General features: G+C 33.8%; 1 protein-coding gene across 1 annotated transcript; it reads left to right on the plus strand.

The window, feature by feature from the left end:
* Positions 1-7752: 7752 nt before the first annotated feature.
* LOTGIDRAFT_158861 (hypothetical protein) lies at positions 7753-17675 on the plus strand (the record flags this gene model as incomplete). The annotated part of the gene is made up of 6 exons (XM_009052281.1): positions 7753-7837; positions 8877-8909; positions 9071-9280; positions 10773-10948; positions 11972-12029; positions 17548-17675. 6 exons carry the CDS (start codon positions 7753-7755, stop codon positions 17673-17675), a joined length of 690 nt encoding a protein of 229 aa, XP_009050529.1.
* Between the last annotated feature and the right edge of the window lie 1252 nt (positions 17676-18927).

Consider the following 18927-nt stretch of genomic DNA (forward strand, 5'->3'; position numbering starts at 1 on the left):
CTAGTTTTATGGTCAAATCTGGAAGAAAATAAATACCAAGTAGGCTAAAAACGATCAGAACTGATAGGAGATAATCGTGTTTTGATCTGAAACTCCAGTCAACGAAATAATCACTATATAACAATGTATACTATGGTTAGCTGAATAGTCCTTAGCCCTTGTGGGATATCTTAAAACATGGTTTTTCCCGTAACCAGTACACTTATTTAATAACCAAAATTAAAGATCAGCAATTGTATTGTCTTTGTACCAGACCCACCAACTGGTGTCTCGAGAAAATGACAAAAACTGGCACTGTATCGAAGTGCGCTGCGAAATCAGACAGAGACAGAGCAGAGAAATAAAAGAAATAATCGATTTGGTATGGTTCTTTCATGGTTAATCTTAGACTGTTCACTTTATGAACACAAAAAATAAGGAATAGACGCACAAGAGACTTCAAATGCTATTGATTGTTTATTAGCCGAAGTAATAACAATTGTTACAAAACTTAAGAAATCGATAGTCCGAGAAATTGAAATTAACTATGTATCAGGCAATTCTAATGAGTCGCACAGGACATAAGGCCATCTGAACACAACTGTTATCTAGTACATTCGATCGCAAATGATGGCAATCCAGTGTGATTATATATATAAGTCTAAAATGATATATATATGTTGTATCGTTTCAAACATGTAAAATCACACCGAGTTGCAATTATTTGCGATCTTCCGTCGATTAAGAATGTACTTGATAGCAGGCAAACGTGATTAAAAACAAATTACCCCAAAATTACAAATTCTCAAACTCGTACCATCGAGCTTATTGGGTTCTCACTAGCTTGTCCTGAAATATTTGACAACGGATTTTATAGCAGAAAATTCTTAGCCATCAAGTTAGGAGATAATTCTGACAGTTATCCATTTAATGCTTAATTGTGACTATTGGTTATACAATGATACATTTTATCATCAGTTTGAATGTATATCCTACGGATGTTTTGTTTTCATTGACTTTGTTTACAAACAGTTGTAGTCGCCAACAACTTTCTTCTTAATATTTAAATTACCAGGATCACGTGACAATATTGACATAGTTCCGGTAAAAAAAATGACCATTCATTACTGTGATATGTTGCAGAGCGCAAGCGTAACATTCACGGAGGTCACTATTCATTGTGTGTACGTTCGTATTTGTTGTGTATGTTAAGCAGCTATGTGGCGCAAGGTTGGCCTATGCATTATCGTGTCCAAACCATCCCCAGTCGCCATACTTCCTTTAGACAACGGAAATACAAATGAGAGAGATTACATTTTCATATTTAACGTATAGATATCTAAATATTGTCCAATGAAAATGGGTCCTGCTGTAAATTTCAGCCAATCAGAACAAATTACTCGTTACTGACGCTATGTTTGCCAACGTAAACAAAACGAAATCAGTGTGTCATTGAATGGTTTAATTAACATGGACGGTACAGAACTGAGTAAGATTTTTGGTAAAGATTTTAAGCTGAAAAAAAATCAAATTCTTAGGAATATTTACTGGGAAAGAATGTGTTTTCATCTCTTCAAACGGGCGGCGACAAAGCGATGTTTTGTTTACATATCCTCATTTCCATTTTACCGACCTCATTAGTCAGATTTAAAAAGCACAAATCTCATTTCCACGCCCACAAAACGAAGTTTAGTGGAGTTTAATACGGGTTTATAAGACCATGTCAAAACCCGTTTTCGTGATACGATGGGTATGCATATTCTTTGAGACACCGGATAATCAAAGAAGGCACTGATACCTAGTGAGGATTAAATTTTTATTTGTTTTCTTCTCATTGCAACTTGGTTTTTCTAAAGACTGCCTACAAAAGGAATAAAAATCTGAGTAATGCCTCTCGTGCTACTACGGCCTTTTATTCCATTTCACATTCAACTGTTGTTCAATCAATGTAAAGGTAGTAGGCATATTTATGATGCTTTAACAGAAATATTTCGATTAAGTCACAAACCAAATTTGAGGTACTAGAATACAAAGTGAATGATTGGAGCCTAAATTACATTTTACATTTTAATATTACAAAAAATTCGAAAATTAATTGGTTTCAATACCGCATTTTACATCGCATTTTACCAACAAATACTTTTCTCTACAAAATTAAACTAGTCGAAACTGAATTATGCACCTTTTGTCAAAATAGTCCGGAATCTTTAGAACATCTCTTCTATGATTGTCTATATGTAAAATCCCTATGGGATAAGCTTAAAGTTTACCTTTCTGGAACTGTGTTGTCATTAGAAACGATTGTTTTCGGATCTAACTTATTAGGTATACCCTTAAATTGGCTTCTTCTTCATACAAAATTTTTCATTTATCGTTCAAGGATTAATAAAAACCAAACCTAATAGCATTATTAACTATCTCCTAGATAATATCAAAGTAGAACTATATTTATGTAAACACAAAAACGACATGTTTTTAAATGCACAATGGGATAATATTTTAGAAATACTGACAAATTTTGATCATTAACTGAACAGACTCAATTATAAGGAAATGACGGTATGGTACTCTTTCCTTTCATCTTTCCTATACTGTCCACTTGTTTCTGTTTCCATTTCTTTATCTCTCACAAACTCTGTTCAATATATGGCATAGACTATACAACTATATAAAACTATAGATATTGTAAAATTATAATGAATATCAATGTGCTACTTATATTGTAAATATTACAGATATCTGTATTGTATATGTTTTGCCAATAAAATTTATAGAAAAAAAAAAAAAAAAAAAAAAATCTGAGTAATGTTCTTGTACATAGTAGATTAGAACTCCCTGAAACAATCGCTTTGCATTATTTGTGTACCTTGTATATCTCTCAATTATTTCATTGATGTAGGCTATTCCAATGTTGAAATCCACATTCCCTACTTGAGACCTAGGCCAGTGCTTCTATAAGAGAGTTTCTCTTCTAAAACCTTATTCTATTTTTATCTATGATGATAACACGAACACAATTATATGGATAACAATTACTTTAATAAATAACTTGCGACGTTTCGACGATGATTCTTTCGTCTTTATCAAGCAATGATACAAAATAACAAGGCATTCAGGATATATAGTGTGGGGCAACAATGACAAGGATTAAAACAATAGGAATACATTAATCAATTATGTAGGGGTAATCACAAGGGTGTGTGATTAGAGAAACCATTAAAGGGATGTAGTAAATTACATTATAATGGTGGGGTGGTGGTGATTATAATCGTACAATGTGATGATAGATAAAACATTGCTCCTGCAATGAAGAATATGTTGGAGAAACAAGACGCCCTCTCAATCTCAGAACGCAAGAACACCTATCCCTAGCACCTACCCAAACATCCGCAGTTTCTGAACACATCAAAAACAACCGACGACACAAAATTGGCAATATCGAAGCCCTTACTAAACACCAAACCAACAAGAAAATGAGACAATTGACCGAAGCTTTTCACATAAGGAGATACAAACCGCAACTCAACAGAGATACAGGTGTTTATTTATCACATGCCTATGACCCTTTAATTAAATAACCCCACCCCAAATTTTGTATTTAGATTGTCACCGGCATCTTACTAGTCAAGTTTTTTATGTTTTATTTATCATCACATTGTACGATTATAATCACCACCACCCCACCATTATAATCAAGATGTAATTTACTACATCCCTTTAATGGTTTCTCTAATCACACACCCTTGTGATTACCCCTACATAATTGATTAATGTATTCCTATTGTTTTAATCCTTGTCATTGTTGCCCCACACTATATATCCTGAATGCCTTGTTATTTTGTACCATTGCTTGATAAAGACGAAAGAATCATCGTCGAAACGTCGCAAGTTATTTATTAAAGTAATTGTTATCCATATAATTGTGTTCGTGTTAATATCATCAATTACTAAATGCCACTCAATGAAGATATCTATGATGATCTAGTTTCATCCTAAATACATTCATATTGTAGTTTTGTATCATTTATATAGTATTTAACTGGATTTCTAATAAAGATTTTATCATTATACATCACTTTTATCACTTATGATTGATATTCGGCCAAATATTTCGGGGTTTGTTTTACGGTTAGGATGAGTATGTAATTACAATATTAAAGGTAGGACCAGTTGCTATTTGCATTTTTATGCAATTTGACCAAATACCGCAATCTCTCTAAAATGCAAAGCTTTACTGGATCTCGGATTGATTGAATAATGGATTATTGAATATAATTCAGAGAAACTGGTTAGTTACATGATATATTATAAGCGTCAAGTGCAGTATCTTTGTAACATAGTGTTGTTCCGTTAAATAACATTATCCGGTGTAACTCAACTCGAAACCAATGATTCTATCAATGCTTGCTAAAATGTAACACAAACTTTAAAAAAAAAGATATAATTACGTAACCTTAATAATGATTGCTATTGTAATTTTTGTTCTGTCGTCTTTGCTCATTCAACAAGATAAGCTATACATAGAATTTTTCGAATTTTTGCAACAATATCATGGAAAAGTTTTTTTTTGGTACGATTTTACACGTATTAACGACCACCCGTGATATACTGAAATTTTATGGGCTTATCTTGCTGGGCAACCACTTTTTCGAAATGATATTTGAAAATTACTGTTTTTGACCGCTTGTAAAACCGGTAGTAGATGTCATACATCAAAGATTATGATTAAGATTATTGAACTTTGCGCTCATTACTGCTCTAACATGATCATTAAATGGCGCTTTAAAAACACAGATAAAGCTTCATTATGGTCAATGTCTATGAACAAACACACACATCGTAAAGGTTCTTCTAAAAAAGAGCTTTCTCTTAATAGCATCAACAGATTTACAGCCGTAGCCCTACTACACTAAATGACCTATCCGCAATTGTTTTATATTTTGTTGTTGACTAAGGTTTATAGACACGTAGTAGATCTTGTACAATACAGATTGATATCTAAAGATAAGAGATCTGGTAGATATTTTGGAGCAAAATTAATAAGCATAAGCATTTGTACACTTGTACACCATCAGAAGAAGTTTGCACTCAAAGTATGAATGGTAATCCATGCTAAAAAGTCAAAAATAAATATTTAGTAAATTATAAAACCTATTCCTTTTTGAAAGTAAAAAGCCAAAAATGACCAATTTGGCAGAACTTATGATATATTTTTATGCTTCATTCTATGGCTGACAAATGCATAATTTGCGAGTTATGACAAATTGCAATTATATAAAGTAAATGTGACTCTAACCCAAATGTGCCACGCCCGTCCCCTAAATTTTTAAAGGTTCTGTTATGTGAACAATATGAATTAGAACTGTGGACGTACGGGAAACTTTTGAAAGCCTGTTTGCTTTTAACTCAGGTGCTTTTAACCAGAAATTAAAACTTTCGGGTATGTGATAAATAAATCAAGTATATATAATACTCCAGAAATGTCACCTCAATATTCTCAATTTGCAAAAAATAATAGAACTAATTTTTACCGCATCACGCTAAACCTCTAAATTCTTCAATTGACTAAAAATAAAAAAACACGTAGATAATCAGACTTAGTCTGAGAGGAATTTGACCATATGAGTTCTCCTATCAAATATTGTCGATGAGTTAACATCTGTTGACGAATTCTCCGAAAAAATGTTGTCGACGAGTTTACATTCTGACTGGTATTCGTATATACTAGACGGAAAATCTTTAAATATTTCATTAAAATCCATTAAATTGACGTACAGAGGGGTCTTAGAATGCAAAAGAGTGTATTGTTACAATCTTGTGATAGGGTCCCCACCAACCTAGACGAGCCACTGACAGTCTTTTTAAGAAACGGTTTGCAAATTTTGATGGGAAAGTGTACTCTACAAGTTATACCCTCTGCTAATTTAGGTTCATAGGGCTGAGTGCACATAGAAGTATACGCTATACGTTATACTTCAGAATGCGACAAGTGCTTGGGGAGTTTCACAGAACGTTTCAGAACCCGATAGATCATTCTGATGAGAAGATTTTTTTCAACTACATGCGGATGTTAACACATCAAATGAACAGATTCCGTTCATGATTGTCGGTGATGAAGCGTTTCCCCTGAAAACTTACTTGATGCGCCCTTTTGCAGCCCGTACCATGAATGAGGACAGACTTATTTATAACTATAGACATTGCAGAGCCAGGCGTTCGGTCGAATGCACTTTTGGCATTTTTGTAAAAAAATTTGAAGTTTTCCAACGCCCGATGCGCCTTCTACTGGACAAACCAATTGTAATTACAAATGCAGCCACGGTTCTTCACAACTATATCCGAAGACGGGATGGGCACTTGATAGATCGCACATCATCTGTCAAGTGTGAATCATTTTATAATCCAGGAGATGGTTTTATCCATCTGCAACCGCTTCATGGTACTAGGTTTGTTGAAGATGCAGTTGGACTGAGAGAGGCTGTCAAAGACTTTTTCTGTGACCCGTAGGGGAGTGGGGAATGGCAACATCAGCATGTTTTCAGAAATGTCCTTTCCCACGACCAAGTTGATTAATAAAAATTGAAAATTTACCTTTCTTGGGTGAATTTATTTCACTTGTTTCCTTGTTTTTGTAATCATCATTTTCTGGATCCCACAACAGGGGCATCTGTCTTACTTTTTCAATGACTGTGTATTTGTAATCTTCCATCGTTGCCTACCTGTCAAACAGAATTTCTTGGTTGATAGTACAGTGCAGTACAATGTATAACATGTACATATGAAGGTATGAGCTATGAAATTGCAATTAAAATGACACCGGTTTTCTAATTTACCAAAAGATTATAAATGGGCAAATATCAAAAGCTTGTATTTACAAATTGCAGTTGCCACATTCGCAAGTGGCTGTATACACTGCTTGAAAATCGAACAAGCACGATTCTCACTATACTACACTATACCCTACTATACGCAGGCATACTTCGTTTTCGATTAGTGTCCTCTTACGTGACCAGGTATTATGAAATTACCTTGTTCGATTTTAGGTATACGTGCAAAACGTGCACCGTATACCCAAAAAGTATACTTCTATGGGAACTCAGCATAAGAGATACTCTCCTGTTGAAACACGTGCATATTTCACAAGTATTAGACATTATTATTCCCCTTTATTCAGATAGAAAAAAACATTAAAGAGGTATTTTTTTAAATCTGAACGCCAAACTTTTACAAAAATTTATTAGGGTTAAGAGATTTCATAATTATATGTCATAATCTGTGGCCATACTGATAACCTCTGTGTTGTTGGACCATGACTAGAGTGAAAGGGTCAAATCAACTGTTATAATATCATCCCTGTCTTTATCACTTACCTGTCAATCAAATTAATCCTTTCAATTGAAAAAATATTGTTTGTTTTAATTTTTTTCTAAAATTACCAATTTAATGATTTCAGATATTGTTTTTAAGCCATTCGTGTCACATATCATTTAAAGGAGAAAACTGTGTACATTCTGACATGGCGATTATGGAATCAGCACTGATATGGGATAATAACAGATGAAGTTAGGATTTGAGTCGTAAGAATTTCAATAATTTAAAGAATATATTTATGCATCTTTGTTGTATATTTGGCAAGATGACTAATTCTACATTAGGGAGGTTGCATCGAATTGTTCGTGCGCATCTGATTTCGCATGTGTGTCGCGAGATTTATCACACAGTGGGTGTCCCCATATTCGCGTCTGATTCTACATCCTCCGTAATGGCGGCCTAATGGGGAATGCTTTGACTCCTCGAAGGAAAGGAAATAGCCTCCTCGAAGGAAAGGAAAATTTACGAGGGAGTCGAAATTCAAAAGGTATTTAAATGTTTCTGAAGCGAATAAACCCAGTGACTAATTCATCGTCAGATTCGATCGGAATGCTAACTCCTTGAACGGACGTCAATAACAACCTGAGTTTGGCACTGTTGATGTTTCACCCCCTCCCTCTCCCGTAGAGCTATCGATGCGAAACTTGGTTTTGTTGATACATTGTCATATTTTAGAAAAATGCGACATTTAACAATTCATGAAGAAATTTTCTAGCCATTTCTAGTGAAATGTTTTTTTTTTATATCACTGACGGTGTATTAAAAATATAGATGTATTTTGTCGTCGCGAAAATGATTGTTGGGAAATGTAAAATTTCTGTATTTGATCTCAAGATCGAAGATGTTAATTTCAAGTTTAAATCTGAAACAATTAATAAAGGAATTTTAAGGGTAAAGGATCTTATGCACTTACATAGCAATTTCCGAATCATTAGTTATATATTTAGACTTAATGGTCTTAAACTCACCCAGGTATGCATACTGCGGATATGCATTATCATATAATAACACACTTGTATATTACGAAATCCCCCTCTCAGGGATACATTTATCAATTTAAAATAATTCATAATAAAAATTGAATTAACAACAATTATTTTCACATTTCTGTTATGCCTAAATGCTAAGTCTTATTAGGTATTAGTAACGGCATTGGTTACTCAATAACACGACGTTCTTTCGCAGTTTTAATTTCCTTCAAATTCATATTGTGGTTTTTGATATCGCAGTGAAGAAGCCTTTTCTTTCTATTAAAAAAACTCAGAGAATTAAAATGTTGGTGATATTATTGAAGTTACTAATGTTATTGAATACATGTAAAACTTGTGAAATTACTACGAAAATGTTCAAATCTTATACAAAAGATAAACTTTTATCGGGGTATTACCAGACAACTACGGCTGCTGACCAACTATCATGTACAAGTTCTTGTTTTTTCAATGAAAGATGTGTTGGATTGGCTTATCATGAATTGCGAAAAATGTGTTACTTATATGACAAAATTCCATTTTGTTATAATTCTTCAGTTGATGTTGGTGTAAATACGTTTTTTCTAGAAGGTAAGTTAAGCTGGGGGTTTCAAGAATATCAAAGTAGAAAACGAGTTGTTTTCGAACCTAAACAAGGTGAAGCATCTCATCAAATAGAAATGCTAATTCACCAATGAATGAATGGATCGATTATATTCAACTAATCACATTCTTGTTGTTTTTATTTTCAGACACATTTATTAAAAATATTGCTTTGAATAAACCCAGTAATATCAGCAGTACGTATTATGGAATACCCTGTTCTTGTTGTGCTGTTGATGGTATCCTCACAAGTCAAATCAACACCAAAAATTCTAAATTAGAATGGTGGTGTGTTGATCTCGAGCAAGTATTCAATTTATATTACATCGAGATATATAACGCTTATTCACAATATCCTAGTAAGTATCAGAAAATACAGTTTTCAATATTTCGCCACTGTCAATTCACATCCTGAAAACTTATCTTACATCTTGATAACAATAGTGGGGCTTTTTAAAAGGAATCGTGAAAATGAAGGTACAAGCAATAAAACTTAGCTGTTCTCTAAATAATTTTGATCAAATCTGCACGATTGGCTAATTCAAAATACGAGATGGCGTTTTTTTTTCAAGATGGCTGCTAAAAATGTGTAGATGTCCCATTGGCTTGAAGTAGGTCTAAATGTCTCTGTATTTCCTGTTTGATAAGCGCACGCCAATTCATAATTTTTCTCACTTAAAACATAGGTTAAGGAAGGAGTTTTGTAAGATGCGAGTTCATGGCCACAAACATGTTCATTAGCAACAGAAGTATATTATCAATATCCTGTGGATAATATCGTATCTATGCAAAAGGAACATGGGCCACAATATAAAACTGCGATGACTCACTTACTAAACTCGATAAGGGTAGCATCAGATCCTACAGTGAATATTGATTTGCAAATAGCTAACCAGAGGCTTTTGGAAAGATACACCCACTTCTTTCTTAATAATTTCAGAATATTGAGAGCTGTAACTAAGGAAATATATCTCTAATCCTACGCAAATTCAAACACGTTGATATAGGTCTACACAGAAAATCTGACAATGAATATAGGGCTTATTTCATTCACATGCCTATTTTAATTGTTTTAAGTTTATCGAGAACTGTAACTGGGAAAATATTTGTCAAATCATACCCCTGGTTCATACTTATCCAAGAAAATTTGAACATAATCTTAAATATTATTTTTATTTAATAATGATTATTATAACAACATCTTTCTAAAAACCGTGACATCCATTGCTTTCACAAGTCAATTGTAGACGGAAGGACGGACGAACTGACATACGTTCACCCAACAATTCTTCAAAGCTTATTTTATGGAGTTTCCTACCATCTCGCTATGAGGTGTGAAGTAATTTATCAGCAGTCTAAACTAAATCTATCAGACCAAGTATAGGTAAATACGGGTAAGCATCAGATCCTACAGACTAGTGCATATTGATTTCGTAATAATTTCAGTGTATCGAGAGGTGTAACTCAGGAAATACATCTCGAATATTATGCACATCGAACTCGTGTATAATCTTGTAAAACCAACATACAAAATATGACAAAAATGTATGCCTTATTTCATTCACAAGCCTATTTAAACATTTTAGATATATCAAGGACTATAACTGAGGAAATATTTATCGAATTCTACCCTGAGAAAATGTGAAATTACTCTCATACACAAAAATATAGACAATTTTTTACAAAAACGGTGACTTGCGTTCAAAAGCTAATGGCCACGTCAATATTCGCCCATATAAATACATTTTGCTACAATCTCGCTTAGAGTTGCGAATTAAGTTATCAGCAGACTTAATTAAATCTATCAGACCAAGTATAGGAACATTGTGAAAAATCTTATTCATTTTTCAGGTGTGATGGAAAGATTCAATGGTTTCCAGTTACGATTCAGTAATACCGGACAATGTGACTACGAGACGTTTCATGAAGCCAGACTGTGCTACAAAGACAACATACAATATGCACAGAAGACGTACAAAATAACATCATGCAATTATCAATCAGTTTTCTCTTCGAGATTTATATTTGTAAGTGTAAGACCAAATACGCACTTATCTATTAGGGAGTTTATAGCGGTATAGGTTTTCACCTTTAAACGAAAATTCATCTATCTAATTGCTTCATTTCAAATACGAGGTTTAGATTCTCAGTTACTAACCTTGGCGGAAACCTCTACAAATTAATTATTACCAGAAAAGTTAATTTTGAGTTGTTCTTGTTGCACCTTATGAAAGCAATATTTTCATAGTTAAGGCTAATTGAAGCAAACACCTGTCCTGCTTAAAAAAACAACAAGAAAAACCCTGGATAACTATATCAAAATGTGACAAGATACAACTTCTTCAATACTCACGTTATTACTGATCCCTAGTGTTATTATTGATCCCTAGTGTGTTACTGATCCCTCGTTTGATCTCTCTGCTAGAAAAATAATATCGGTGTCATGATTTATATTCCTGCTCTATTTGTTTCTCTGTGACTGAATGTGTGAACTTGATCTCTTATTTCTGTACAGTCCGTATTGCTTACTATGTGTAAATTGTACAATATCATCTTCGTTTCGGATTTCTTGATCTGAAAAATTAATGTCTTATTGGCCCATTTTTGTCCTAGGTCCTCTCGCACTCGATGTGCGGCACTGACAAGGATTTATTTCGAAACCAGTCAAAGTAGGGCAATATTGACTTTGCAGGTAAAAATTTATATAAATGAAGCATATGTGATTAATACCTTATATCGATAGACTCAAATATAAATACACGTGTGTACTTTCGTATTTTCGTGGGAGAGCATGCATACCAAGAAAAAAACCCTACAGGTCAGATCCCATGTGACAACCTCAAATAGCCCGAGGTTTTATATTTTAACCCGATTGATGGACGTCTTAAGCGAGGGATCTGATATTCTCCGGAGTTAATTTAAATTAATTATCTTATCATATTCGCAATAAAAATAAGCTTATATAGAAGTGTAAATTGTATATTATGGTTTATTTTGTGTATTGTGAAGTATATATATTGGTGACAATTAAAATATTAATTTTTTTTTAGCTCTTTAAATTAAATGGTAACGAACATCAGTATCCAGTCACTTCCTTAGCTATTCCCGGTGAGTCATGTTATTGCCAACGTCACAATGTCAAAGTATTACGTAGTATACCTTTTCAGTGTTTTCACATTTATTTCCAATATCTGCTTAAAATACATGGTAAGATACATCTGTTAAAAAAAAACAGGTCACATCAGTGGGTATTCCCTTTGAGTCCTGTTATTGCCATCTTCACAATGTCAAACTATTAACTTACACCTTGACAAGCAAGACAGGTCACTATTGCAGTCAAGGTATTAGTATGAAGTTCACTCAGCCGACGATAATTCCACTCAATATATCGACTGAGCTATTCCACTACCACGGATTTGCGTAAGCGTAGTATTTCTACATGTTTTTGCGCTTATCAAAAAAAGAAATCGCTGAGAGATATAGTTGTGAATGACAAGTTATTATAACCAAGGAATAACATATTATATGAATATAATTACTACAAGATTTATCGTCAATAATATTTTCGTAAAGCTATCGGTTCTGTATATTTTATGGTTTTCCAAATTGTCGATTTGAAGAGATTTAGAGGGAGAGGATAATATTGTGACTCACATGTACGTTTTTGTTAAAATCAAAAACTCAATTTATTTTGTAAAAAGGTATCATAAGCCTTAAAAAAAACATTAAGTTGTCAATTTTACTGAACATTATTAGGAGTATGAAATCAATGATGGCAGGCCGTCTAAAATGGCCTTCGAACACTAATGATGTGATCTTATACATGTTATAATTATAAATGATATGGTTAAATGTATGAATGCAAGAATCTAATTTATGTAATGTGTATAATCTACACGCCAAATTCAAAATGACATCCGAAATATAAACTACATTTTCACCCTTGGAATGCATTACCAAACCAAGAGGATTCTGTACTTACAAACAAGACTTGGTGTCTGCCTTAATTAGAGACATGTATTTCATGTAGATTACATAATAAACAATACATCAAACAGATCTTTAAAAAATATTAAATACTTTATTTACTACATCGATACAAAAAACCGACATAGCTTACAAAATGAGAGCAAACATCAGCGAACAGATCAATTTCCGAGCATAGCTAAAGCATGAAACCTACACGAATTGTGGCAATCAGACAAACACGCGTTACTCACATATTAAATCAATCGCTAAAATCATGCCTCTATTGCTGCATCGCACCCCGATCACTTTCGATCGCGGGGTGTCTGATCGGTCTGAATTTGTTGTCAGTAATGAGAATGGATTACTCTATTATCGCATTGTAATTTTCAAATCAATGCGTAAGCGTCAAATGGAGAAGTGCTTTAACAATTTTGAGAGCGCAAACAAAAAGAGTTAAAGATACTGATTTACATATGCTAAACACCCTTGAAGACACAATTCTTGATGGATGTTGGCAAAACTTCGTGTGAGTGGTTTGAATCACCCACAGGAAAACCCTTTTGAAAAGAAAATTGAAAAATATCAAATAGGAGTTGTTGCCCTTAAAACGCGTTCAATTATTATCCCGTAAATACTTTTGAGCAGTACTTCTATACAGGGAGAAATTGGAAGACCAGAAGAAAAATTATCGCCAGGGTGGGGGGGGGGGATGCTGGTAAAGGAGGGGGTAGTCAGTAATTTACTGCTGCCATTTCACATATTTGGTGAAATGTCCGTTCAGCATAGGTTAAGGGTCGAAAGCTTGTCGACTTCGCGTTCAACAAAAGGACATAGACTACAACCAATTTCTGCGTTATTAACATGACCATGAAAATCTTGAGCTAGCCAAATTGAACCACTAGCCTACATTATATCAACATCCGGAGCTTGTCGAATTGAAAGTAGATTACTGCCGGTTATACTCATTCGCTAGAGTTTGGCAGTTCACAAAACGACTGTTTTTAGAATCATCTCACCAAATCATAAAGATAATGCAATTTCAGACATCAATTTCCAAATCTAGACCGAACATTACTCAATAATAGGCATGCAAAAACCCATAAGGGAGAGAGAAAGAAGATTTCAACCGGATAAAAGAATAACACAGGGGTTTAAATGGGCCCGGAACAATTGTTTCCCCAGTGGCCCCAAAGGGGTTAAAATCGGACGATTTGCTTTTAGCTCTGGCTAGCCCATGCCAGCCTATCACAGACCACTTTGGTATTCTTAAAAAAGGTAGAAGAGACGCTGTTAGACTGAGTAAAAAGTGAATTTTTGAAAAATCTTCGACAGAGACTCGAACCCGGGACCCCAACGTTGCCAAGCAAATGCTCAACCCAGTGGGCCACCGAGACCTAGGGTTAGAAAGGCTTGGGTTTTCTGATGAGAGTTCATTTACTGTGCTATTGATATCATCTTCAAAATAGTCCGAACACACGCACTCTATTTTCAAATTTTTACAGATGTTACAAAGTTTATATTGACATTTATTCCCCATATGGCCCATCTGGTTACACCTCCTACATACAACTTTCGGGTACTCAGCAATCATATACGATTCAGAGTACCATTTATTGCATACCTTGGTTTGATTATTATGTAGCACACGAAAATTTATGAGTCCATTGATCGTTTCTAGTTTTACGGCCAAGGGAATGGATTTCAGACCAGGTGGAAAAATACACCTAACGTGTCTCGTGCCATTTTCAATAGTTCTAAATTTATCATGATAGTGGCTTATAAGTTCTCCTTCGATTTCGATATTAAAGAATTTCAGCTTGTCTAAAAGAGCAGTGTCTTCAATATAGGAGGGAATGTCCATAAAGGATACCACTGTGTAGAGAGAATATGGGATTTTACATTCAATTTGACAATCCTTCACTCAGCTTCTCTGCACTAGCTTTATTATTAACTGTTACCTCAAGCATACCAGGCTTTCTCGTAATCACAACAAAAACATTACCGATACCAATTACATCCTCTAATCCATCTATTATCTCTCGCAACTTAATCCTCTCAACATCAACATATTTATCTTGACAACACATTCTTTCAGGTACTTCCTCGAACCCATATTCCAGGGCTAGGGGGACAAAACCCCACACAGGTACAATCGAAATCCAATATAAAGTTCACTATCAATATACTATCCAACAGTCAAAGTGAATAATCCTTAGTGTAGCTCAACACGCTTGAGTGAATTCTAGAGAGAACATGTTACGATGTTTACACGTTGCTGTCCAAACTAAGTATGTACAGCGTCTCTTCTACCATTTTAAGTTTACAAAGTATTGCCAGGCATGTGCGCAACCCACTGGGCCGTCGAGACCTAGGGTTAGAAAGGCTTAACCCTAGTTAACCCTAGTTTTGGAAAATCAATTAGGGTTAGCTCAGGAAAGGCTTGAAGCTCGTTCCAAGCTATGGTTTCGGCATATGAAATGAAAAAGCAATTCGTTGCGCATCTTCTCAACACAAAATGATCCGGATAAAAGAATAACACAGGGGTTTAAATGGACCGTAGGTCCGAGTACTACGTCATTATTAGACGTATTGACAAACTTTCGACCATAAACCAACCAAAATATAGTTCACAAACAAATACATCTACTCAGACACGTGCTATATTACAGGTCACATCAGATCCAAACACATGCCTCACAATACAGGCAGTCTTTTCAAAATGTCCGGTTAGGAAAATAAACAAAATATACCTGTTCGAGTTACATACTATTATTGCCAGATTTATAAATCTGACACAATAAGAATAATATTCTAATTCTAAGAATAAATCTTAGATTAATTATTACAACTAGTGTTCACAAACTATTTGAAGCCAAGTCAATCGTAAACACATTTACAAAATAATTTCACACTTACCTGGCAAAGGACCATGAGTCCAATATTTAGAGTCCATTATTGATGTCAATATTGGACTCATGACCGTTTGTCAGTACCATTATGATGGATAAAGGTACGCCGAGATCAAAGAGTATGGTCACATCTATATTTTAAGAATGGTTAATGATGTACTCACAAAGAAACTTGGTTCGTTAAAGATATTTGTGTGAGGTGATCTACGAATGAATTGAAATTGACGCCATTCACCCCAGACATGCAAAAAATTGTGAAAATTATGATCTCATGTCCATTTATGGTTGGTTGATCGTTGACTAAATTTTTCGATTAAAATACTTTTCATAATGACTAATTTATTTTGGGGAGGAATAGATTGAGAAGAACTCTTACGGGAGGAATGATATCACTGAGGTTGAGAAGCACTGCTTTGGAGGGTACAATTGTAACAAAGGGGTAACATTTAAAATGTATATTTGTTTATAAGTTTATGTTTCAGCACAGCTTTAATGTTTAACAAAAGTACACACTGAACACATAGTCACAAATACTAACAATCAACTCAAATCTGTTCACCCTATTCTATTTTTCTTCTATATCTTATGCATTGATGAGCTTTTGCTCTCCTAACAAATATGATATCAACACCCTGAGCATTCTAACTTTTCCTATCAATTTATTCATTAAGCCTTAAGTTTTCAAAGTGAAAGGACTGTTTCAGTGCTTCTAGATTTCATATGGTTTTGGCGGGAATTTCTATTTCAAAGATTCAGTTTTGCCATTTATATTTCATGGATTGCTTATTGATTATGGATATAGTTAGACATTAGATCAGTCTTTATTAAAGGTATGTTTTATTTTATATATTCTGAATAATCTACTGCTTTTGTAAGGGTCTGTAAGTTAGGTAATGGTTTATGTAAGCAAAGTGTATGGCAGCCATTTTTAATTCTTAAAGTTATTCCATATAGTTCCAGTATACATGTATTTCAGTTCAGTTGTGGTAATTGTTATTATAATAGAAGTATTTTAATTAATTCACAAATAGAGTATAAATATAGTTTTTAATAACGTTATTGGTTCTTTTAGTTTTAAGATATTTCGTCTTACCTGCCAGTTGTGTAGATACTTTAAACCACCAACTTTTTGGTATTTATTTTGTATATTGTTACTTCATATTTAATATTTCATTATTTATATTAAGCAAGTACGATTTAAGTGGTATTAAGAACATAATTTGTATTTTTAAGAATTAGCATTGTTGTAATGTTATTTTAATTATTCTGATTGTTGTATGTAATTATATTTATTGTACTTTCAAGGGTTTTGTTATATTTCGATGTTTAATAAAGTTTATAAAAATCGAATCCAGCGTAGCTTATTACATCATCTACGTCTAACCCTACAACATTGGAGCCCGACAAGGGACAGTAGGAGATACTATTTGATGGCGTCATAATTTATACTGGTGCCACCAACCTGCATCTCCAACTGTTCCTGTTGTCGACGATTTGTGAAAACGCGTGCTGTACAGCAACAATAAACAATTTGTGCACAAACAATGATTTGGTAATATGAATTTTGTGTGTGTGTATAGTTTACAGATAGTATTGCATCCTCTTTATAAGTATTATTAGTCAAAGGTATATTATTATCATATAACATTATTGATTGTAGGCCTACTGTTTTGTTATTTTTCAAGTTGATAATTTATTCACATAAATCTTTTAGATTGTGATTAGTCTAATAATAATTTTTATTTCAGGTTTTGAAATTTATTTCAGTCGTTCTTTTGTTACCTTTGTAAATTTAATTACTGGAAGAGTACTCTCCCTAGTAAATTGTTATCATTGTATGACCTTGGCATTTCTTTATTTCCAGTGTGAATCTTAAACATTGGGTAAATTCTTAATAAATAAATTGCTGTTGTCAGTTGACACGTCTAAATTAACTTCATAGTGTAGATTATTTGGACTTTAACTATTTTTTGAGGGGGTTTTCTGAATTCCATGAATTAAATTGTTTCAATTTAGATCATTATTACTTTATCTAATTATTACTTTATTTAATTATTACTTTGTTTAATTATTACTTTGTGTTAGTATTTGGTTTCTGCTATAGAAGTCTTATGGTGTTAAAGTGGTTATGTCACATAGTAAATGTTTATTGCTGATAAGTTTTGTCATTATACCTTTGCTTGACAGTTGGCATTGGAGACTTTTCTTCAGGTTCATTTCGTATTCTTCTCTCTTCTATCTTTGGGTTTTCTTTATTCTTTGCTCTATCCTGTTGTCAGTATATCCTTTCATTATCAACTCATGAATCCATAATTATACAATATACATTATTTTTCACTGCATACTAATTCTTTACACTTACTTGGTTATTCATGTATGTAATATTGTGTTGTACCTTTAGGAACAAATAATTAATCTTTTGCGGCGTTTGTATACCGTATGTCGATATATATTAACCCGTCTGCGTTCATTTATTCCACGTTTGCGTTGCGTGTTGTATCTCATAGTTGATTGTTTTTACATTCAACCGTCCGGTTACTTGCGTTTTTATTTTTTTAGTGTGGCGGTGTTTGTGATTATTTCATTTCCCTTATTTTTCATACTAGATGGTGACTTTCTTTTAGGTCTGAAACAACGGTGTTACACATAGTGTAACTATTATTTTGTTTTGCAGTTGTCCTGTAATATAGTGAATTTTCAACTTTTGGATTTCAATCCTTGTGTATTCATTAACCAGTATCTTGGATGATAGATCAATATGAGTGACAAGGATGAAAAGCAGGACCAGGCTTCTGCATTTGGAAGCGGGGCAAGACCGAAAACATTTAGTTTATCATCATCAGATGAAGGGAGACTACGAGACGTTTTTAGTAAACTCGAAGTTAAACCAGACATGGACTCCACCAAAGATTTTATAGATTGGATGCACAAGTAACTACAATGTACTGGTAGGAAACCACCCTCAACACCGACAGAGACTGCACCGATTATAAAACCCTCAGTACCCGTGTTTGATGAACGGGAACCTCAAGTCCATGTACCCCTTGACCAACAACACTCTTTATTAACTCAACCACTTTCAATACATCAACACCAAACATGCCAAGGATATCAACATTTTCTGGAGA

Source organism: Lottia gigantea, assembly GCF_000327385.1.
Source record: "Lottia gigantea unplaced genomic scaffold LOTGIsca_18, whole genome shotgun sequence".
In the NCBI taxonomy this organism is placed as follows: Eukaryota; Metazoa; Mollusca; class Gastropoda; family Lottiidae; genus Lottia; species Lottia gigantea.